The 25755-nt window shown below is 38.1% G+C and overlaps 1 protein-coding gene across 2 annotated transcripts in view; it reads left to right on the top strand.

The window, feature by feature from the left end:
• The window catches only part of LOC122806802 (protein SSUH2 homolog), a 600540-nt gene that overhangs the window by 265143 nt on the left and 309642 nt on the right, over positions 1 to 25755 (top strand). For both annotated transcript variants that reach the window (XM_044077522.1, XM_044077521.1), the window contains exons 4-5: positions 10704 to 10833; positions 13621 to 13681. In XM_044077522.1, coding sequence (XP_043933457.1) covers positions 10704 to 10833; positions 13621 to 13681 — 191 coding nt within the window. The remainder of the gene's footprint in view (positions 1 to 10703; positions 10834 to 13620; positions 13682 to 25755) is intronic.

The following is a 25755-nucleotide window of genomic DNA, read 5'->3' as shown; positions in this document are numbered from 1 at the left end:
TCCCCCCAGGGAACAATATTACCATCACAGAAAAACTACTAGAATGGATAACCAACACCCTTCCCCAAGAAAACATCCTATTAGGTGACCTTAATATTGACTGGGACAACTGCTCCAGTCTAAACTCTATCTCCCATATCAACCTACATGGACTAACCCAACTAATAACTTCCCCCACCAGAACAGACAAAAGAACCAAACATCAATCTATACTAGACTGGATACTAGTACCTCATCCTTCCCACATATCTCACGCTGGCTGCCTGCCAGACACTCTCAGTGACCACCTACCTACATTTCTAATAAGAAGCAAAACTCCCCAAATGACCCAAGAAACTGTCAGGGAATGTAGGAATAGAAAAAACTTCAACCAACTCAACTTCAATAATGACCTAAAACTATGTAACTGGACCTCCCTAAAAACTTTGGACCGTGATGAAGCAGTACTATACTTCAACACTACCTTCATTAACATACTTAACCACCATGCCCCTCCCAGAACTACAAGAATCAGAACTAAACATGCACCTTGACTAACTTTAAATACTAAAATATTACTCCGAGAGAGGAACAAAGCATGGATAAACTATCATAAAAGCAAATCCCAACTAGACAAACAAACATACCGTCAGTTACTTAACAAAGTCAAACAACTTGTTAAAATAGACAAAATCTCCTACTACCAAAATATGCAGAATAAATATATTAACAACCCAAAAACGTTCTGGGCTGCTGTCAACACTGTACTGCAACCAGGGAAAACAACCACCCCACCCCTAAAATAGTGAACAGCCAGGACAACATCCCCACTCAGCTCAACAAATTCTTCACAGAAACTATCCAAAACCTAGCCAACAACTAACTAAGCCCCAACAACCCATCCCCGACTAAAACACCCTCTTCACCCAAAACAAATCTCAGTTACCCCATCTTCACCTTCAACCCAGTGCCAACCAAAATCATACAAGAATTACTCCTAAAACTTAGGCCAGCCTCTACAGCCGCTGATAATATACCTTCTGAATATCCACAACTAGCAGCTGAAGCAATAGCCTACCCTGTCTCCATATTAATAAACAGATCTATCTCAGAGTGCAAAGTACCCCATCTTTGGAAAATATCACATATTACACCACTGCACAAAGGTGGAACCTCTGTAGAACTTAGTAACTATTGACCCATAGCTATACTATCCCCCCTATCAAAACTTCTAGAGAAGGTTGTCCACATGCAATAGATGAAGTACCTCTTAGAAAACAAATTACTATCCAGACATCAACTTGGTTTCAGACCCTTCCATAGCACCACCACCGCACTTACATCATTCACTAATACCATCAATAACCACAGAAACAATGGATTGCTAGTATCTGCAACTCTCTTAGACTTATCTAAAGCCTTTGACATGGTCAACCATGCAAAACTGCGTCATACACTAACCACCCTAAATCTCAGCTTCTCTACTATTTCTTGGTTTAAGAGCTACCTAGATGGTAGGCAACAAGCTGTAAAATGGCAAAATCAGCTCTCTCCCTTACTGCCTGTCTCCCTAGGGGTACCTAAAGGCTCCATCCTAGGTCCTCTACTCTTCACCCTATTTACTAATCAACTACCATCCACCATACCCAAAGCCTCAATAGTCCAATACGCAGATGATACCACCATTATCTGTGCAGTCAAGTCCCTTGACCACTTCCTCTCCCTAACACAAGAATGCTTTTCCCAGGCAGAAACATGGATCACTAACCAAAACCTCATTCTAAACCCATCCAAAACTAAATTACTCCTCTTCAGTCCTCACAGATCAACACCCTCCTCATCTAACTTTTCAGTCTCCTTTCATAACAACACCACCATCACACCCAGCAGTCATGCCAAACTACTAGGCCTTGAAATTGACAATAGCCTTAAATTTGACATTCATATCTCCCAGACCATTAAAAGAGTCTACAGAAAAATGGGCCTACTCTATCGCAACAAACAGTTTCTTGCCAGTCAGTCTAAGGTTACCACAGCTAGGACACACCTCCTATTGACACTACTTTACACCTCCCCTGTGCTTACCAATCTTCGAAAAACTGAGCTCAACAAACTAGATAGCTGCTACAATAAAATATCCAGATTCACCACAGCATCACCCTTTAGCACCCACCATTGTGAAAGCCTCAGAAAACTCAACTGGCTAGAACTCCCCCTGACCCTTCAAGTCAACCGAGTAGCACTTGCTCACAAAGTACTACATCATCCAGGCAACACACCAGCCTTGCAGCTACTACTCTAGCCTTACACCACTACCAGATCCCTGAGATCAAGCACCCAACACCTCCTTAAGGTAGCAAACTTTAAAAATGAGGCAGGTAGATCCGTTTATAGCCACTTCATCTCTAAAATCTGGAACTCCCTTCCAGCCCACATAATAAATAACAACACCACCACCCAATTAAAAAAAACAACTCAAAACACGCTTCCTGAATCACAGATTATGTAGCTGTACTACCCCTGGATAGTAACTCATATGTCACTGTTTCTAGCAACTAGAGTAACAGCTTATCTACTGCTTTTGTAATGTCTGCCTGGGGTAATAGTATCACTGAACAATGTAAAGAAACCTAAAGGACAGAGCCTGTCCCTCATGTGTAGAAATGAGTTATGGAAGTTATTTACTCTATCTTCCTGCTATACTTGCTGTTAAATACCTCTATAACATGTATCTATTAATGTAGCCTGTGAATATTGGCAAATATACTCTTTGGTTAATTCACTATCTTATATGTGCTATACTTCTATAAGAAGTATAAAGATTGTGTACTCTATATAGTGTTTAATGAACCGTTTGTTTAACATGTCTTTCTCTTGCTATTGATTTTACTGCTCTGGAGCTTTTCTCCCCAGGCCTCCACTGAAAATGGACATATATCTGGTTGGACTCTCCCGGTTAACAAATGTAAAATAAATAAATAAATAAATAAAATAAATAAATTATCAAATACCTCAGCACATTGTTTTGTACTTTACCACAGGCATAACCACTGTTTTGCCTCCCATGTCCTCTGGGTTAATTATCTACTTTTTAGCTATAAGTTAATTTCCTAAGAGTATCCTGTTCTTTTCTGGCCAAGAAATTGTTGCCTCCTCTTTTTCCATTTCTCAAAAGAATTATGTATGCCTTTCATAGGATCATAGGAAGTTACTAGACTACTGGCCCTGAGGCCTTTATAAGCCTAGCCAAGAGTTTAGCCCATGCATAGATAAATCAGCACCTGATGCCCCTGTCCAGCAGGGACATGGGTTGAATCCCAGGGACGTATTTTCTATTTCCCATCCAGTTAACCAGATTGCACTTAAAAAAGGGTAAAGAGGTACTCTGCTTGATGTGGAGAGGGAGTCTATTCCATAGATGGAGGAGTTTCTGGGACACAAATCTGTCCTGCCAGCAAGTCCTATTGATGTTGCAGACCAGGTTGAGGCTGCGTGTGCAGGTTACTCGAGTGGAACTTGACTTGTGGATATGCAGCAGTCCCATCAAGGCGGGGTCTGAGACCACCTTGATTGCCAGACAGAGGTCACCTCTGAGGAGTCTGTCTGAGAGGGATAGGGCTTTTAGCCTATCTGTGTATAGCAGATTTTTGAGGCCCTGGATTCTCCTGGTGAGGATCCTCTGTGGCCTCTCCAGCTGCTGCATGTGCTTTGCGAGGTACATGCCAAATGGGGCATTGTACTCAATAATGGGCCTTATAAGGGAACAATACAGGGATATTATGACCACCTTGTCCCTGGATGAGATACCCTTACTTATGAGGTGAGCCATGTAGAAAGCTGTCCATACAATGGAAGCAACATGGTGGTCAAAACTCAGGCTATCAATCTGGGTGCCCATATCCCTCATGACTGACTGCATGCTTAATACGTTGTTATTAATGTGATAATTTGTGGGGACATCTTTCTCCCAAAAGGGAATGATGATGCATTTTTTTATATTCATCATGAGGACATGTTTCTTGCACCAGTCATTTGTTTGGGTGAGACCCTCTTGGAGGATGTCCACGTCACCGGGGGAATTGATGAGAGCTCCCAACTTGCAGTCATCTGCAAACATGGTAAGCCATAGCCCACTGGTTTTGGCCTGTACCTCAGAAAAGTATATCCCAAATAATAGAGGCCCCAAGACCAAACCTTGGAGTACTCTACTTGATACGGGTCTACTGCTTGAGGTGCCTTCCCCTATTTTGACTAGGTGGGTTCTATCAGTGAGCCAGTTGGCTACCCATCTGGTAATATATGGCTTGATGCCTAGTTGAGATAGTTTATCTATTATGTCCAAGTGGGGAGTAGTGTCGAAGGCTTTGGCCAAGTCAAGGTAGGTGGTGGGCACTGTCTTCCCCATATCCATGGCTTTGGTGGCTATCTCAAGAAAGTCAACCAGATTTAACAGACATGACCTCCCCTTGACGAAGCCAAACGGTCTGGGATCAAGTGTTTGGAGGTTGCCAATATCCTTGTTAATGAGGTCCATGATAATCTGTTCCTTGGCCTTGCAGATCAGGCTAGTTAGGCTAATGGGTCTATAATTTCCCAGATCAGTGCACGCTCCACCTTTGTGTAAAGGGATGACAGTGGCTGTCCTCCACTCAGCTGGAACAAAACCGGTACTTATGCTTTGGTTGAATAGGGTGCCTAATGGTGCTGCAAGTTCCTGCCTGAGTTCATGTAGAAGGCAGCCTGCGATGTTATCAGGTCCCATGAAGGCTGTATTTGTTGCCTTTGAGTGAGCAGTGATGACCTGATCCCTAGATATAAGGAGAAGGGGGCAGGTGCTGGAAATGTCCTAATCTACTGATGGGGGGGGGGGCAGAGAGGTTAAATTTTCATTGAATTGGTCAGCCAGCAAGTTTGCTATATCGACGGCATTTGTATATGTGGTGTCCTTGACCACCAGTTCTGAAGAGATCTGGGTGCTACCTTTGAGATTACAGACATATGTGAAGAAGGCCTTATGATTGTCTCTAGTAGATGTGGCCAATTTGGACTCGAAGTTTGCTTTGGAGGATTTCACTAGTGCTCTTATTTGCTCGTTTAGGCTAAAGAGAGATTGCTTCCAGTTGGGCACCTGCTTCTACTTGGTCCTGGACAGCAATTTTTTTTCTTTTGTTATAGAGTTTATTTATTGCAGAGGTCCACCAGACAGGTTCACTCTTCCTTGTGGGGGATGATTTAGTCTTGTCAGGTATTTCTGATTCCATGCATCTATATAAATGTTTGTATAGTGATTTGCTATAGTTTTGGATACTGGTGCCAGTTCCTAGAGAGGGGGAGGGGGCTGTGAAACTGTTTATACCATTCCTCAGGAGGCTGTAATCAGCTTTGGAGAAGTTTTTCTGATTGATCATAGCTAGAAGAGGGGTCGGGGAGATGGTGACTTCAAACATGACTGCTTTATGGTCAGATCTTACAAGGGAAGATGATACTGCAGGGATGCTGTAGTGGTTACTCATGTTGGTTAATACCAAGTCCAAGATATTATCACCTCTTGTGGGGGTATCGACTAACTGTTCCAAAGGATTTGCATTGACAAAATCGAGGAATCTCTGGGAATTATGTTCTGGCAACAATAGTTCTTCCAGTTTATGATTGGGTAGTTAAAGTCACCCAGGATCAGGGTAAAGGGTTGAATCTTGATAGATTCAAAGAGGTCTAGCTAGGCAGTTTGGGCATCTTGGGTCAGATTTGGGGGCTATGATTTGTACAGGGGACTTCTTAATAGTTAACTGCACCTGGAGTGTTTCCTGTGCTTCATACTATTTGACTAGCCTGGAGGTGTGTATGTCTTTAATATATATATTGAAACTCCACCTCCTTTGGCTTTACTACCCACAGTTTGGGGTCTGAATGTATGCTAGGATGAGTAACCAGGTAAAGGTGGGGTGCTCTCCACAGCTTTGAACTAGATTTCTGTGACTGCACAGACATCAGCATCTTCCAGGGTTAGGAATTCTTGCAACAAGTGCAGTTTCATGTTTAGACACCTAGCATTTAGCAGCATGACCTTTAATTTGTGTTTTGTTGAAATTTTTATGTTAGTAATTTTAACCTCATCACTTTTCCTAAAAAAGGCACTATAGGGAAGGCAAGAGCCTTTGCCAGAATCGTGAGGCCCAGGTGAGACAGATGCAGGCCATCTCTGGCAAAGCATCGTGGTCTGTTGATCATATTTTTCCAGGCTGTCAGGTACTGGATCTCCCTGGAATGGCACTAGAAACTAAGCCAATTGTTAAAGTCAGTCATTTTCTGTTTGTATTTAGGCACCATTCTGGGTATAATGCTGCTTAAGGCTTGGGACATTCCTGCCTGGGACACATATTCATCGAGTTCAATCATGTGTCTCTTCATATAGTTCAAGTAGCCTGGTGAGAGGCACATCTGTGTGTCTCACAGTGAAGTCACTTATGACTAATATGTTGGGTTTATGGTTAAGCCTAAGTGGTTGTGAGACACAGGTGTGTAAACTATGCATGATATGTGTTGTGGAGGGCTGTGGAGATTGCGTGTGTTTTTGCCTCGGAGGTCTCCTTTGTTTGGGTATGTTTTTGTTGAGGACCTCAATATATGTGGGTGTGTGTTGTGTAGGTGTGGGTGGTGTTTGAGGTGTAGTGATTGTGTTGACAACCTTCTCAGTGCCAGATATACTGGCTTGTGAGGGAGAGAGCTTGGACTCTAGGTTCCTAATGTAATTGTATCTCTTGCAAATTGTGTTCCTAGGTGGTAGTAGTAGATGGTTGTCTGTGTACATAAGGCAGTTGGTACACTGTCTCAGGATGCCCATATCAACCAGACTGGCAGGAGAAACTGTAGGAAATTGTCCATCCATACTTTTCAGAATCAGAGAGAAGGCCAGGGAGAGCTAAGGGGTTAGCCTAAAGCCCAAATGTTTAAACCAAAACTAAGAGGCTTAGAATAACACTTACAATTTAAACAGGCTGTAAACCAGCAGTAACAAATACAACAGAAAAGATGCAACTGAACACTTTAGAGAACAAGATGCAGCAAGTAGCAGAAAACCCAAGAGGAAGCAATGGAGCAGGAGGAGGAAACACAAATACAGTACAAAAAGCAAAATAAAGTGTTTTTTTTTTTGTTTGTTTTTTTTCTGACCATGTGATAGAAAAAAGAAAGAGCGTCACAGGAAACCAGCATACCTTAAAACCAGCAGAATTAATAGTCATATCAGGAATGGTAAAAGGAGGCACAATAAAGAAAATGCTTCTGCTGGAAACAAAATAATAATGTAGATAAGGCTTTATCACCAGTTTACTTAAATCCAGTCAATTGTCTGTCAGGTGCTAAATGGAAACTATGATATATTTTGCTAGAAGTTGTAGGTCACCAGAAGGAAGTTTGTCATCAAAAAGATTGATAATCATAAATTCACAGCCAGTGTTGTTATTATTTTTGCTGTTTGCTTCCATTCTTAGACCACCTGAAATTCCATGCAAGACTTTGTCTCTATTTTGGTCATTATCTGGTAATGGAAAATAGTAGAAGTAGAAATGGGTGCCATAGTGACTCTCACTTCTGAAATACATTTTTTTATTATTTCTGGAAAAATAATTTCCACTGATTATAATTTTTAGAGAAATAACTTCCACTGATTGAGTAATTATTTTTTGTTGAACAAAATACCATTGCTATTGTGTTTCTTGTAAGTGTTACTGTGAATGCTGCTCTACAGAAGCTCTTCTAGAATTAACTGCTTCCAGTTAATGAAACTCATTCATCTGATTGACTGGGTGTTTTCATTCTGAATACCCCCATGACATTATGTTCCTTAGAAGTCATATCTATCCCACAGGTGTTTCTTCCTTTTAGTCTTACCACAGATTCTTATCATCCTCTAATTTTTTTTTATAAAGATCATTGATTTTTTGGTAAATACATCCTATTCCTTCCACAGCTGAACTGTCTTTTCTTTTGTCCAAGTCGTATTATATTTATCAATATCCATATTCACTGCCTCCTTTATGAGATTGTCATGCTCAGTGAGATCACCTACTCAGCAGAGTGAATATTTCTAGTATGATCTGCTCTCAGCGATCCTTAAAGTTTGCATCTGGAAATGTAAATGAAACTTTTTTCACAACACATAGACCCATTGGAGCAATGCTTTTCAAGCCTTACTATTATAGTCACGTCATAGTGTAAGATGAGTTAATTGTAAGTTCTGTTGAGATCCTTTTTCTTATAAAAGTTGAATGATAAAGTCAACCCTTAGCATCACATAAGCCTGAAAGTTCTCATTCTATCAATCCTGATACACTTCTTACAGCAGGGAGTGAATGTTGTATCTGTCTCTTCTATTTCTACCAGTACTGAGCCCATAGCTTAAATCCAAATAAATGAAAGTAATAACCAAACAATAAAATTAAAAATGTTAGAAAAAATCAATTTAAATTTAACCAATGTGTATGTATCTGTTTTTGTATTATTTTAATGACTGTATAATTATTACTCTTAAAATGTTGTGTAATACTTTGGAGCTTTTCTCACTGGGTCTCCACTGAAAATGGGCTCCTACCCAGTCAGACGTTCCCAGTAAAAAAATATATGATAGAGTCAGAAAATAATTTTTTCTAGCCTACTCATCTAAAGAGCATGTGTAGTTACTCCAGGGGGAGATCATTGTGGCGCAGTGGGGCAGCAGTTAACATTGTCGTCTCATAGTAAGAGGTTCTCCGGTTCGTTTCTAGGCTGGGGTCCCTTCTGTGTGGAGTCTGCATGTCCCCCTTACATTCATGTGGGTTTCCTCGATGTGCTCTGGTTTCCCTCCACATTCCAAAGACATATGTTGGGAGCATTTCTCCCTGGTCCTCCACTGAAAATAGGCTCTGTCCTTGTCAGACTTTGCCAGTCAACAATCTTGTTACTGACCAACTTTAAGGAGTAATAATTGATCAATTATTTTATTGAATAATTGGTCAGTAACAAGATATTTAAGCATTGTGGGTGTGTATCTAGTTTGTATCTGAGGAAGTCCGGTACTAGTGAATGAAAAATGCGGTGATAAAGTTAATGCATTTTATATGTATGTTTTTATTTTTATTGTTTTGTGTAATAAAATTGGTTTGCTGAAGCCTTCAGTTTGCGACCTCCTGTTTACTGTGCACAGCACTTTTCTTGGTATTATTTTTGTTTGTCGAGCTTTTGGCTTTAGAGTTTTGGTGCTGTTGTTTCCTCCTGTTCTATTTGTATTTTTTAAACATCTTTATTAAACATGACATTAAAAATGACATAGATACATGTATGGCAATAGAAAAGAAAGCAAACCGTACTTGTGATTTTCATGCAGTATGCATTTTAACAATTTTCATTTACTCCAATATAAGATAAATTGTTCTATTCTTGCCTTCCTTTACATTTCAATTTTCCTCTTATACACTATTCTGCATGATTAGCTTCCACACATTCCATTTCTGTCCTTTCTAAAGATTCCACTTCCAGTTATGTTTCTGCCTTACATTATTAATTCAGTTGGTTTGGATTTTGATTTACATTCTCTATTAAATGTTTTTTTTTTTTTTGCAGTCAGTAGAATTAAACTTAGTAAGGCCTTACTGGGTCTGGAGACTCTGGACAATTCAGACCTTATATCCAAGCCCAGAAGAATAATGTCCTTAGCTGCAACCATTTGATCTCTCAATATTTCTGGCAAAGTATTCTGCAAGGAATCTTTAAAATCTTCCAACTCACCACAACCCCCCCCCCAAAAAAAAACATGTTCCCATTGACCTCTTTTTTTTCATCACATCCCCAGCATTTGATAAATGGATATGTTTAGCATCTGAAACAACATGCATAAAAGAGGAAACCTACAATCATGTATTTAAGCAGACAAATCCACCTTTATCATTTTGGCTGTTTTTCAGTGTTTTGACTTGTATTATAAAACATAAAATGTATAAAACATAGGCATTTGTTCAGCTTTTCTTGTGAATCTTATGTTGTAATTTTTCCAGTCCATGCCAAAACTGTGTTTAACAAGCTGCAAAACTTTAACGTAGTAAGATTACCTTGTGTAGTAATATAAACATTTTAGGTGTTGTTCATGCATTTGGGAGATAAAGCAAATGCAGTGAAAATCTTTGGCAGAAAATTGTTGAAAGGTTTTACACATATTGGTGTACATTTATTGTAAAGAGTTCAGAATTTTGTTATGCTGATCTTACTACATATAAATGAGTATTGAATTAGTATGCAAACTCTCAGAAGGCATCATACAACTAACAGTTAATATTAGGTACTTATTTAAATCCTTTATCTAAGAGACGTTTATTGGTTTAGTAATCACATTTAGGGATGACTCAAGAAATGTGCATTGGGAACTGCACATGGAATAGTTGAGTGCAGGATATATATGTACATAACCCTGAAAATATACCCGTCTGTGCAGTCAGCTAAGGCATATCAGAGTGACATCACAAAAGCTGCAGCAGTTGTAAAACCAGAAAACAATGTGAAGATTCCATAAAAAATTAAGCTGATGTTCTGTGAGTAAATCTGCTTTTATGTGGCTTTTTTCAAAGATGTGCAATTTAACAACATTTCCAAAGTAATCTAAATGGAGCCCTGTTCTTTCTTGAGAAGTGTGTATGTCAAAAATGTATTTGGTGGGAAGAGTTAGATGTATTAATTAATATTTTTTTTAAATACAGAATCCCTGCTTTGACAGAGGACATGGCCAGGGAAGCTTTGATTAAGTTTGTCAGCAGTAAGTGGTTTTATGGGAGTAAGCCAGCTAAGGAACTGACGTTTCGAGACCTGAAACCACTAACCACATACAGAGTAAGTTCTTTTACACACATTTCATTTAAAAAAAAGTGCATTTATTGGAAAAGTAAAGCTTCAAAAACAAGGCAACGCACATACCCATATACTTCCACAGTCCAGTAGTTCAGTTAAATAAGCTCATGACGAGTATATTAATTCAAGTTTTCTTGCTACTCATTAAGGTATCAACCATCCATCTTTATGGATTCACCATACTTTCATGTTTCTGTGTAACGCAAAAGCAAGTTTTACATATTTTTCTCTAAGAAGAGTTAGGCAAAGTGGATATAACTGTGAAGTGTAAATGAATAACAGATGTAGATCCCAAGTTTATATCCTAATATAAAGTTATAGCTAAAAGACATGTGGAAGTGACTATGGGATTATCGTGTTTTTATTTGTCATGATAATATGGCTGTTGAACTTGAATATGGTATTGTAACTTGTATGGCTGCAGCTTATCCTAAAAATCTGTTATTTAAATTTTTGAAATTAAAGAAGCTTTAGAAGTAATCATGCCTTCCTAGGAATATCACTAAGAATGAGAAGGGGCTATACATGTAGTAATTTAAGATATCATTTTTTTATTTAAGTTTCAGATATTGTATAAGGGAATCATGTAACAAACCATACAGCTTATGACCCCAACCCCATACAATGAAAACGTAGTAATATTAATAACTATGAAAGCCGCACTAATGATCACTCAAGGCAACATGAAATCAAGCAAAACATTTCAGTAATCAATGAAAACAAGATGGTTTCATTTTGCATGAAACACCCCATTTACTTATATACCCATATATCTAATATTTTAATATATAGCTTTATGCACAGAAGTCTATGAACCTACATAGTATGTCTGTCTGTCTGTCTATCTATAAATCTTGTGACAACAGTTCTGTGGGAAATCAGAACTTGACAGACTGTGCTATATGATACTTTTCAGTAAAGCAGACTGCCCCATACTTTGATACTAAAATGGTTCCCTGTTGATGTCTATTGATCCCAGTTCTATATTCCATATATATTTGTTCTTAGTGCCAGGTTTCGACACTGGAGCTATAGCAGCTTATCTGCAGGACATAGGACATCCTCCTTCCCATGGGTGCAGGAGAAATCATAGGATGTTCATTCTGAATACAAGATAAATGATCAGCTGTAGTATGGATTGCCAGATTAGGGACTTGGCAATAATATTGACAATAAAATCAGCCTTAATCAAAATGTACCCAAATCAACACAAAGATCTTATGGAGTCATTGTGGGGTCTTCTGTGATATGGTGTTGCATAACTAAGTGCAGGCAAAGTAGGTGAGGTGAACTTATCACAAATTTCACTCATTAAACCAGTGGATGACACCAAGAAAAAAAAGTGTTATTTGTATGGGGAAGGTGCACATGTAGGCACTGGCATCCACTCCGCAGTCACTCTCCCATGCACAAAACTACATATTCAAACACAAACACCCACAGACACATGCATACAGACACCACAGTCCCCAGACCTCTCCCTGACTTGTTTGCCCTCCTGTGGTTTCCCCACTGCCAATCCCTGTTATAGTTGAAGTGCCATTACGACACATGTGTAGTATGCCTAGTAGCTAGTGACACCCCACCCGCAACTTTTGAGCCCCATACTACTGTAAGGCACAATTGTAAAATCCCCTGGTGTTGGGTGTTTACCCCAAACTCAGTCTCTATACAGATGTCAGTATTCTTATTGTGTGATTGTAGAATTCCTGATGTCTGGTGTTCCCCACCACCACCTTCCGATCCTCCTCCTGATGTTGGTGCCATTATGGCACTTAACTGTAGAGTTGTCTCTGGTGTCTAGTGGGTTCCCCACCCCGATCCTCATACATGGCCATGTTAGGTAGTTGAGCATGGCCTTTTGGCTGTGTTCACTATGGCAGTGTGGTGAGGGCTGGCTGTGCTAATGTACCTGGGTGAGCAATTTTTTGAATGACTCAACATATGAGTGCCATCCTGGAGGCAGTTCCAGGAGAGAAAGAGCACAAGGTTAATTAGCATATATCTCTCCCCCTGGACTGCCTCAGCAGTAATCAGCACAGCAGCAGAGCAAGCCCTGTGCAGTGCTGCACATCTTAATGCTAGACCGCCGGGCAGCACCATATTAGAGCCATTGCTGAATACTAAAAGGTTACTGCAGTTTGCACAAGAAGGTGTACTCATCATGGTACTTCATGAATTACCTCCCAAGGTATAAGTTATGCAGTACTTGAGCACTTTTAGTACAAGTTATTTTTGCCATGATTTTGTGTTTTGAGTTTTGGTGTCTTGAGGAGGTTTAGGGGGAACAGTGTTATATTTTGATATAAACCTGAACACCATTTAGCAAAAAGAATTCACAGGAATACCATTTTAGTTATATATCATAACAATATTTTTTTATAAAATTAATTTACATACCACTTTCTGCTCTACACAAGAAAAGTCTTTTTTTAAATGTCATTTCAAACAACCCATTTGATGTCCTTTGTGCTATATTATTTTTCTTTACAAAAATGCAGTTTACTCAGCTTCACTGTAATGTCCATATAAAAGCTTCACATTTGAAGATGTTCATTCATTCATTCATTCATTCATTCATTTATTTTATGAAGGGCATGGGCTGATCCGAACACAGCTCTGTCAGTAATGGTCTATGTCAAAAATTTAACATCACATGAGGACCGACATGAAGCATATGATACAAACTTTCTGAGTGCCTGAAACAGCCCAAATTATATTCTTCACTTCAGTATGACAAAACCTTATCATTTTGTTTTTTATTTGCAGTATCGACTCGAAACATTCACTGAAGCTCGTTCAACTGAATGGACATTTGTTCCTTATACTGGTAAGACAACTATAAATAAGAAAAAATGTAATGTGTTTTTTTAGTGCAAAATAGCTACCCTGTATTGATATGTTTACATAGTAATATACATATACATAAGTGTATATATATATATATATATATATATATATATATATATATATATATATATACACACACACACACACACACACACACACACATACATATATACACATACATATACATCCATATGTATGTGTGTGTGTGTGTGTGTGTTTATATGTATATATATATATATATATATATATATATATATATATATATATATATATATATATATATATATATATATGTATGTATATAGATAGATAGATACACATAATATGCATTTATTTATTTATCTGTTTTGTTTGTTTATTGTGTAACTAAGTGCCATTGGAAAAAAATCAAGCCATTCCTACGACAACGCAAAACTACAGGAGAAATATTTTGCAGTGCTTTACCTTTACAAAGTTTATATGTGCTCATGCTGTTGTACTCAGGCATATAGACAGGCCCCTGGATTTACTATTCTTCCATGCAGGACTAGCTTAGTCCTGCACGGAAGCGGCCATTTAGGAGCAGGATGGCAGCGTGCCATGCATATTAATGAAGGTGTGCTGCCTGTGCTCTTAATATTTCATGGAGCGTGTAAGAGTGCAGGGGCATGTCTGAGAGCAGACCTCTCAGAATATACACGCCCTGCAATGAAGAACAGCAGAAAGCCCAAAAGAATGATTGAGACCACTCATAGGTGTCCGCATACCCCCAGCAACATCCCCTCACGTGTACAAGAGTAATAGTAAACAGAAACAATATAAAGATCCCTTTTTTTATGGAACAGGTTAAATTTAACCGTAGGTGCATGGGTTTGCCCATAGCTTAGCTACGGTTAATGCAGCTTAAATGGCAGAAGAGATAAAAAGGAAGATCTATGCAAATGAAGCAGTATAGCAATAGTGTAGTGGGCATTACGAGCAGTCATTCCCGGTTCAAGTCCCATTGCAGCAGATTCTATTTTCCATGCCAAATCACATTATGACCAATATTTTTAGTTGCATAACCTGCTAAATAAAATATATTTGTGAACTGGAGTACTGCATTAAATGCAGAAGTGAGGTGTCAGTGTCATAATGTTGCAAAGTCCACAGATAATCACAGGAAGCAGGGATACAAATGGAAGGTAAAATGTGTAATGAATGATAACGCCATACAGCTTCCAAATCCCCCAATTTCCCAAGCTCCATTAGACATTACTGTCTAATTAGTGCAATGGTAAGCGGGAGTAAGCACTAGTAAGCAAGTGTAAGCACTATTAAGTGGTAGTAAGTGGGAGTAAGCATATTTCTGCACTAGTAAGTGGCTTTAAGTCCATTTATGCAGGGGTAAGCAATGCACATACAGGTTAAGCAATATTAAAGCTAACTCTCTGTAAGCATCATTAATCAGAGGTTAGCATTGCTTGCCTTTACACAAACCCGCTTACAAGTGCTTAAAAGTGCCTTAATCACTATGTATCCAACGGCCCTTGTTCTGTCCAGCAACAAAATAAACAACCTTGCAGGTCTTGAACCCAGGACCCTATACACTATAGTCACAGTAGTTAACCACCAAGTCATCACAGCAGTACATAAGAATGAGGTATCACCAAACAAATCATCACTGTAGTAAAATCAAACTGAACATGTGAAAAGAATCAGTATGCAGTCATATGTTCTATAACCTACTACATAACATAAATATGTGAAATGGAGTACAGAAGTAAGCCCAGATGTGAGTTGTAATTGTAATAGAGAGTTGAAGTCCCCTATTAAACACAAGGACCTCATACAGTGTACATACACATGAATCTTGGATACCAGGCATATATATAAGATGTAATCAATATTAAATCAATGCCAAAAAGCAAATATAATGCAAAGTAAATATTAAGCAATGCTAAGCATTGCACAGGCCAGCTTAGTTGGTGTAAGCAATGTGTAGGCCAGCTAACGCAATGTGCCCAGTGGTATACCCCTTTAAACAATGCCAACGTTAGGTAAGCAGGTTTGCCCATAGCTTAGACTTTTCAAAACCGGCCAATCATGGCAAAGTGCGGGAATTCGGCCCTACTTAAACTCAAAAGGTGGGAATACATCTCATAACTGGTTGTTGCTTTCCCCTTGCAGGCACCATGGCAGAAAGGGGAGAGGGAGTGCACTTTTGGGCGCAGCGCTGGGGCATCCAGGAGTCCAGAGTCATAGCAAGACTCCTTGTCAAAGACCATGAGCAGAGACTGCTGCAAGGCCAGTACCAGGGTTCCCAATATAAGACAAAAGCCTGGGACCATCTCGCCCGTGACCTCACCAGTGGCACTGGCATAGCCCAAATTGGTGAGCAGGTCAGGCATCACTATGCCGACCTGAAGTGGTGTAAGGGGTATCTCTTGGATCAGTGGATCCAAGAGGCTAGGATGGCAGAGGTTGTCCCAGCTGTGAGTAAGTATCACTCCACTACCTGTTTAATAATTGCCAGCTCATGTATATTATGGATAGGTAAGGCTAAATATTCCTTTTATGTCCTTCACAGTGGCAATTGAGTGGGCCGCGAAGCAGGAGGCCCATGGATGCTGCTTGCAGAGGTTGCGACATGAGACAGCTTAGTAATACTCTTGCATGTACTGTCATAGGAAATAAATCTAAAAGCATTAGTAAGTTAATTGCCAGAATGAAACCTATATTGTTTAAGGCAAGAACTGTATACACCAGAGAATATGGCAGGAAGAGTCTCATATAGTTTGTATGTAAATAAAAGCATAATAGCCTGACATGAAAGGTCTAACTGCTGAACTGCACGTGTATACTCTGGTATCATATGATAATGTAGATTTGCAATCACTTAATAGTACTGTTGTATTAAGCACTGTTACCCACACTGTGCAACATAAATAGAATGTGTAGGAATGTCTGTATATGACTGGTGTAATCCCCAGAGGTAATTTAGTACAACTGAGAGAGACATAGACAGAAAACAGTGAAAAGACAGACAACAAAATACAAATAGCACATGCAACTGAGACATGAAGTGTTTTATTTTTAGCACACATGGTCATGGTTCGAATCCTGGGAGTTGTAGTAGTCTGCATATAGAATCATACCCCACAACTGTACAGATATGTCCTGAATGTCCAATAAATTGGCCCATATCTGCTGCCTGCCACTCTGTCCCCCTGGGAAATCAGTGGGATAATCCCAAACATATAGGCTGCAAACAAGAAGTACAACTGAGTGTTACACATCTATAAAAACAAACCTGTCACCCTAGCAACTCCCCAGACTGTTATGAGAGTAATAAGCCAAGTACATCCTATCTACACCCCATGTTGTCAAGCTGTGACAAAAGTGTATACATTAACAGAGTGAGATGTATGTGCAAAATTCAAATGTGAAGTCTGGTACTTTGTGTGGCAACATTCAGGTAGTGCTAACAAACATTGCTCCCACAGATACGTCGGATACAACCACTGTGCTGAGAAATAAAAGCATGATACCCTGTACTGGTACTGTTTACTCTGGTATTGTCTGGAATTGTGAGTGTTGCAGCTGCTCTGAATAATAAGGTATCACTGATCACTGTCACCCACACTGTCCTGCATACTATAACTGTGTAGGAAATCCTGTATAAGAGTATTGTAAGTCACTAAAGGTTGAAGAGGGCAATAGTCTACAATATGTCCCAGTTCACCTGCATGTGGTCAAGACATGGCCAGAGTCTGTGCAAAAAGAGATGGACTGGTATGTGCATAACATCAACCTGGAATCTGGAAGTATGTGTAGAAACAGTTAGTGTTAACAAACAATTCCTCCACAGGTATACCAGGCAAGAGGTGTATACTGCAGGTAAAACCAATTCATGTATAAAGATGGTGACAGCCATATCACTGTCCAAACTAAGGCAATAGAGTAGTGTAGTAATACTTGTAACGTACAGATAACAGCACTGACTAGGAAAGTAATGCAAACTACAGGAATATACTAGTTGTTAATTGACATCTTTCTCTCCCCCACCATATCTCCAACAATACACTAAATACCCACCTCAAATGGTACGTGATGACTCCACTGTTATGTTGGGACATATGTCCTATTGGTTGATAATTATTTAAATCTGTTTCTATGCATGTGCTATGTTGAAATACTCCAACATTGGTGGCATGGTGCCATCAATGTACCTGAATGCTGTTGTTATTACCACTGTGGTCTCATATATGCATGTGTTCCGTTTGCTTTGCAACTGTTCCATATCTGATGTCTGGGTTAATGGGAATATCTATGCATGCTGTTATGCCTAACCCTGGAATGTGTTAACTATTAATAACCCACATATGTTGATACACCATAAACACCATAGAATGTATGGGAATGCGGGTCCCAGCAGAACCACCTGTCCCACCTCAGCTGGCCATAGCACCGGGCACCAGCATGTCTGGGGCCCAACCCGGGACCTCCTCATCCATTGGTTCTGCACCACCTTCGGATGGAACTGCCTCAAGGGATGGGGCTTGCCCCCCCGGGAGCGGGCACGGACAAGAAGCTGTCAGCCATCGCCAGGTCTGGGTTGTGGTGCATAGAGAGCTCAATCAGCAGTTTGGAGATCTTCTATGCCAGCTTGAGGGCCGCGTGTCATGACTAGAGGGTCAGCATGGCTCTCTGACTCAGCCCCCAGCACAGCTACCTTCAGGTCTGTGAAGGTGCAGTGGTAACTGCCTGTTGGAGGGGATGTCAGTCCCACTGTTTCCACTAGGGGGCTCATGGGCTTCCAATTTCCCAACACCCCTCCACATCAAGGTGTTTACCCCCTCGTGTCATATATCGCCCCTGTATGCGTCTTGCTTGTCTTGTCTGTTAACCTACCCAACCTACCTCCCCAAATATACCTACTATCCCTCCCCAACACCCCACTCTCACCTGAAAAAACAAAAAGGGCAATCTGTTCCCAAAAACAATCTCACCCCATACATAGCTGTCCATTTCACACACATATCCACTGGAAACATGTAATCTGGTCTAATTGGCATCACAACATATTATTGTTGTCCTCCCCCCCTCTCTCAGGGGTTTGAGTGTCCAAATCTACCTCCAAATTCAGTGTATATGCACAGCTGTTGCTGTAGAAGAAATGGGCAGCTATGGACATTCTGCTACAGATGAAAATGAAGACAATCTTTTAAAATTACCGCTAAAATCCGTACTATTTGAGAAACCGCAAAATTTATTGAAACACTAAAGTACAAACGTTTTTCGTCTAACACAATGGTTAGACTTCCTCAGAATAATACACAAACAATGACAGTTAATTTACAAATATATATATATATATATATCTATATATATATATATATATCTATATATATATATATATATATCTATATATCTATATATATATATATATATATATATATATATATATCTATCTATCTATATATATATATATATATACATATATATACTCCCCGCCAAATACTATTATGGTACCGCAGGTTCTTAAAGGCACAAGTTCATAGTTAAAGATAACCATAATCTAAATGATCTAAAATCATGATAAATATGCAAATATATATGATATCAAGTACCTTATACTCCTCTAAATTCAGCAACAACTATCTTTAAACAAATAAGAACATGAAACATTGTAAAAATATTAATAAATATGGGTTAAAAGTTACTAAACAGTAAATCCCACATACATAAATCCTGATAAGACGTTAAATAATTAAAAAAAGTCATAACTAGATAAAATGAAATAGCCTACATTAAAATATAAAAATCTAAAATAAGCTAGTGCTGAAGAATTGTCATACAATAAGTTCTTGTCTCCTTATTGTGTTAAAAATATTTGACTTTCACATAGAACACTAACTTTATGTGAACAGTTGTGCTTAAAAATGAAATTGGATACATTACATTCTACAACCTTGTAGTTAAATTGATATTCTAAAGTTGTATAGAAACCACCTAACAAGATATGTTGTTTTAACATTACCTATCCAAACTCCTCAGTTTTAATAAACACATTAAGGAGCATTTTTCATTTAAGCCTGGGTCAGAATAAGCATTAAGTTTTATTTGCCATAATAACTCCTTCTTTTCTAATATAAGGCCAAAAGGGCCTCCCCTCACATCTTGTTTGATTTGGTCAATTACCTTGAAATGAAACTTGTGATTAGGATAGGCAAGAACATGCCTGGCCAATGCATTGTCTTCTTTTTGCAGGTTAATACTTCTGAGATGTTCGTAAACCCTATCTGTCAACCTGCATTACGTCCTACCTATGTAGAAAGATGGGCAACCTTGACAAACTGCCACATATACAACTCCTTTCGAGTTGCAATTAAATTTTCCTTTTCTGCTTAATTTAAAGCCATTAATCTCAATATTAATTCCTGATATCATGCAGTGGCAATAAGAACAATTACCACATTGCATCATCCCCTTATTACATACCCTAAAATGTGTGGGTTGTGGTTTATGTAACAGTTCCTTGAAGCTCAAACCTCTTTTCCAAACTATCCTAGGTGTTGTTCCCAGTTTTGAAACAAGGGTATTATCATCTTTTAATAATGCCCAATTCTTCATTAAGATTTCTCTTATAGAACGATAATCAAGTGAAAATTTAAGAACACATGCTAAATAAAATTCTGTGTCTCTTGGTTGTTGTATCAACCCTTGTATTTCTACGCTGCACCATGAAGTAGAAGGACTATTCTGCCTTGTGGTGTTCTGCTTTAATATAGGTTTGAAGTGTCCACTACTTCTCTAAAATGTCACTTCCTCTATTAATTTTTCTATTATGGAAGTAGGATAAGCCCTATTCAAAAACATTTGTTTTAAGTTCAGACATTCTTCTTTAAAGTTGATGTCAGTAGTAATCATGCGTGCAGCTCTTACCAACAGGTCCTTAATTATGGACTTTTTTTGGTGCATTGGATGTGCACTTGAAAATGAAGGAATTTATTAGAATAAGTGGGCTTTCTGAAGATTTTCGCTTCATATACCCCTGTTGGAAATTTTTACTTAAATCTACGTCCAAAAATGAAATTGAGGATGTGCTAAAGTTATGTGTCAATTGCAGAAAGTCAGTAGAATTATTAAGCGCATCAACTAAGTTAGACGCTACAAGTTCATCGCCTTCGATGATTAATAATATATCATCAATAAATCTCACATAAAATTTGACAATATGTTTTAGAGACTGGTTACCAAACACATATGTGTTCTCCCAATGTGACATCACTAAATTGGCATAACTCGATCCACAAGGGGAGCCCATTGCTTCTTCTTTCTTTTGGATGTAAAATTGATCAAAAATCACATCCAATAACTCTTGCACTAAAGAGACTTCATCCTCTGGGGCCCCATTCTGTCTCATTCTAGCTATAGCCCATTCTATGCCTTACTGATGTGGGATGCTGGTATATAAATCCTTAAAATCTATTGTCAAAAAATTATGCTCATCATAAAATGTGAGATTATTGACTTTTTTCAGGAAAACCCACAAATCTTTCATAATCCATTGATCCATTACTACATATTTTTTCATTATTTCGTCTACAAATTTGGCACAAGCATAAGTGGATGACCTCCTGCCGTCTACGATAGGTCTGAAAGGGGGATCATTGATGTTCTTATGTATTTTCGGTACCCCGAACATGCAGGGTGCCCTTGGTGACTCCATCATAAGATAATTAAATGTGTGTATATCTATTCTTGCTTCTATGAACAATTCGTTCAAGAAGCTTTTAATAAATTGATTAGATTTATTGTATTCATTAATAGATGCTACTTCATATGTATCTGATATCAAAATTTCCTTGATTTTCATTTCATAGTCTGGTGTGTCCATAATTACAAGCTCCTCTCCCTTGTCTGGGTTCATCACCCTTACATTAGCTGTCAACAACACCTGAAGAATGTCTTTCTCATCCTTAGTTAGATTGTATTTGTATTCTGATCTCTTCTCACTTAATTTTCTAAGATCTACCTCGCAGATCTTTTCAAATGTATATAATGTATTATGTAATGGTGGGTTGAAACAGCTTGTGACTCTTAATTGGTTTCCAGTCAAAGATTGTCCTCCTAAAAGTTGTTTTAAATTCAACTTTCTCACGAAAAGTTTTAAGTCACAAATGGTTTGTGCCAAATTCATACGACTAGTAGGAACAAAAGTCAAACCTTTTGAAAGAATGTCAACTAAATCTTCTGCAACCTTAAAAGATGAAAAGGTATAAACCTTAAAGTCTCCTTGTTTATTCTTTATAAAACATGGTGGAGAAAAATGGTAGTTAGTTGATGTCATCTCCTGCGGTTGTAGTTTTTCTTCTTGTTCCATTGTTTCTTTTGATTGCGTTTTGGAAAACCCTGCTGAAAATTGGATGTTGTAGCCTCTTGATCATCTCTTATTTGATTGTTATTATCGATGGTATTGTGCTCTCTAATTCTTTCACTTCTCCTGATGTTGTCATTTTCCACCTTTCCATTATCTGAAATATCAGGGGAATCATTTTGTTGCATCATAGCGCCATCTGCTTGATGCACTGCATTGACTTGATCTTTATCAACATTTGAGTTCTTTGTCTGCCGATTTGACCACATTTGAGAAACTGGGGGTGGGGGATATGCTGACCCTGTGTTATATTGCTTTTGATCTCTTTGGAGCTTTTTAATTTTGGTTTGCCTTATTTTTCCTAGACGTTGTTCTATGCTTTGAAAGCATGAGAGATATTCAAATTTGTATCTGATAAAGTCAGTATGTTGTTTAATCTGCTCATCTAAAGATTGAATATATGGTTCCAATTCTTTGATGGTCATACTGTAATGTTTAATGAATGTTTGTAATAACTGCAAACCTTGTTGATTAAAAAGTTTAATAAGATCAAGATGGAAGGCCGAACCTGGCATTAAACCTGTGGGGTATCGCCAGGTTCTTAGCCCTTTTGGCACAATTTCTATCCTCAGACATTCCTGAAAATATTCAATTTCTAAGCACATCTTCTTGTATTTTAACATATTAAAATCTAGTGCGTTCAACAGTTCTGAAGTAGCTTTATCCACTGTAGTGTCACTCAATGCCACATTATTGTCCTCATTTACTGCAAGTAGCCCTATTGGGGACATAAGACAATCTTTTAGATTAGGTACCTGTGTTTGTCCATTGTCAAGAGCTTGCCTTGACTGTTGTTGCATATGCACATCAGCATGGGCTGTAATTCTGTTACCAGCATTAATTACACCACTAGACCTATTGATATTTAAAGTAGACACATTTAATAATGGCATTTGTAATTGATGATGCCCTTCATTGGATTCGCTAAAATTACTATGAATGGTACCTGTATGTATAGGTTGCTCCCCTGGTGATACATCTTTTTGTCCAGTTTGCCGTGATTGTAATCCATTAGTAAGCACTTGTCCTATCCTGCAGATTATGGAAAGGTGGAAAATGACAACATCAGGAGAAGTGAACATCAACTAACTACCATTTTCTCCACCATGTATTATAAAGAATAAACAAGGAGACTTTAAGATTTATAACTTTTCATCTTTTAAGGTTGCAGAAGATTTAGTTGATATTCTTTCAAAAGGTTTGACTTTTGTTCCTACTAGTCATATGAATTTGGCGCAAACCATTTGTGACTTAAAACTTTTTGTGAGAAAGTTAAATTTAAAACAACTTTTAGGAGGACAATCTTTGACTGGAAACCAATTAAGAGTCACAAGCTGTTTCAACCCACCATTACATAATACATTATATACATTTGAAAAGATCTACGAGGTAGATCTTAGAAAATTAAGTGAGAAGAGATCAGAATACAAATACAATCTAACTAAGGATGAGAAATACATTCTTCAGGTGTTGTTGACAGCTAATGTAAGGGTGATGAACCCGGACAAGGGAGGGGAGCTTGTAATTATGGACACACCAGACTATGAAATGAAAATCAAGGAAATTTTGATATATGAAGTAGCATCTATTAATGAATACAATAAATCTAATCAATTTATTAAAAGCTTCTTGAACAAATTGTTCATAGAAGCAAGAATAGATATACACACATTTAATTATCTTATGGTGGAGTCACCAAGGGCACCCTGCATGTGTGGGATACCGAAAATACATAAGAACATAAATGATCCCCCTTTCAGACCTATTGTGAATGGCATGAGGTCATCCACTTATGCTTTTGCCAAATTCGTAGATGAAATAATGAAAAAATATGTAGTAATGGATCAATGGATTGTGAAAGATTTGTGTGTTTTCCTGGAAAAAGTTATTAATCTCACATTTTATGATGAGCATAATTTTTTTTGTTAAGGATATATATACCAGCATCCCACATCAGCAAGACATAGAATGGGCTATAGCTAGAATGAGACAGAATGGGGCCCCAGAGGATGAAGTCTCTTTAGTGCAAGAGTTATTGGATGTGATTTTGTCATATAATTTTTTATTATTTGACAATCAATTTTACATCCAAAAGAAAGGAGTAGCAATGGGCTCCCCTTGTGGATTGAGTTATGCCAATTTAGTGATGTCACATTGGGAGAACACATATGTGTTTGGTAACCAGTCTCTAAAACATATTGTCAAATTTTATGTGAGATTTATTGATGATATATTATTAATCATCGAAGGCGATGAAGTTGTAGCGGCTAACTTAGTTGATGCGCTTAATAATTCTACTGACTTTTTGCAATTGACACATAACTTTAGCACATCCTCAATTTCATTTTTGGACGTAGATTTAAGTAAAAATGTCGAACAGGGGATATATGAAGTGAAAATCTTCAGAAAGCCTACTTATTCTAATAAATTCCTTCATTTTTCAAGTGCACATCCAATGCACCAAAAGAAGTCCATAATTAAGGGCCAGTTGGTAAGAGCTGCACGCATGATTACTACTGACATCAACTTTAAAGAAGAATGTCTGAACTTAAAACAAATGTTTTTGAATAGGGCTTATCCTACTTCCATAATAGAAAAATTAATAGAGGAAGTGACATTTTAGAGAAGTAGTGGACACTTCAAACCTATATTAAAGCAGAACACCACAAGGCAGAATAGTCCTTCTACTTCATGGTGCAGCGTAGAAATACAAGGGTTGATACAACAACCAAGAGACACAGAATTTTATTTAGCATGTGTTCTTAAATTTTCACTTGATTATCGTTCTATAAGAGAAATCTTAATGAAGAATTGGGCATTATTAAAAGATGATAATACCCTTGTTTCAAAACTGGGAACAACACCTAGGATAGTTTGGAAAAGAGGTTTGAGCTTCAAGGAATTGTTACATAAACCACAACCCGCACATTTTAGAGTATGTAATAAGGGGATGATGCAATGTGGTAATTGTTCTTATTGCCACTGCATGATATCAGGAATTAATATTGAGATTAATGGCTTTAAATTAAGCAGAAAAGGAAAATTTAATTGCAACTCGAAAGGAGTTGTATATGTGGCAGTTTGTCAAGGTTGCCCATCTTTCTACATAGGTAAGACAGAACGCAGGTTGAGAGATAGGGTTTACTTAACATCTCAGAAGTATTAACCTGCAAAAAGAAGACAATGCCTTGGCCAGGCACGTTCTTGCCTATCCTAATCACAAGTTTCATTTCAAGGTAATTGACCAAATCAAACAAGATGTGAGGGAAGGCCCTTTTGGCCTTATATTAGAAAAGAAGGAGTTATTATGGCAAATAAAACTTAATGCTTATTCTGACCCAGGCTTAAATGAAAAATGCTCCTTAATGTGTTTATTAAAACTTAGGAGTTTGGATAGGTAATGTTAAAACAACATATATTGTTAGATGGTTTCTATACAACTTTAGAATATAAATTTAACTACAAGGTTGTAGAATGTAATGTATCTAATTTCATTTTTTAAGCACAACTGTTGACATAAAGTTAGTGTTCTATGTGAAAGTCAAATATTTTTAACACAATAAGTAGATAAGAAGAACTTATTGTATGACAATTCTTCAGCGCTAGCTTATTTTAGATTTTTATATTTTAATGTAGGCTATTTCATTTTATCT

The sequence above is a fragment of the Protopterus annectens genome, chromosome 7.part0 (assembly GCF_019279795.1).
Source record: "Protopterus annectens isolate FY-2018-M chromosome 7.part0, PAN1.0, whole genome shotgun sequence".
Classification (NCBI taxonomy): domain Eukaryota; kingdom Metazoa; phylum Chordata; order Ceratodontiformes; family Protopteridae; genus Protopterus; species Protopterus annectens.
This window is presented reverse-complemented; position numbering and strand designations above follow the sequence as displayed.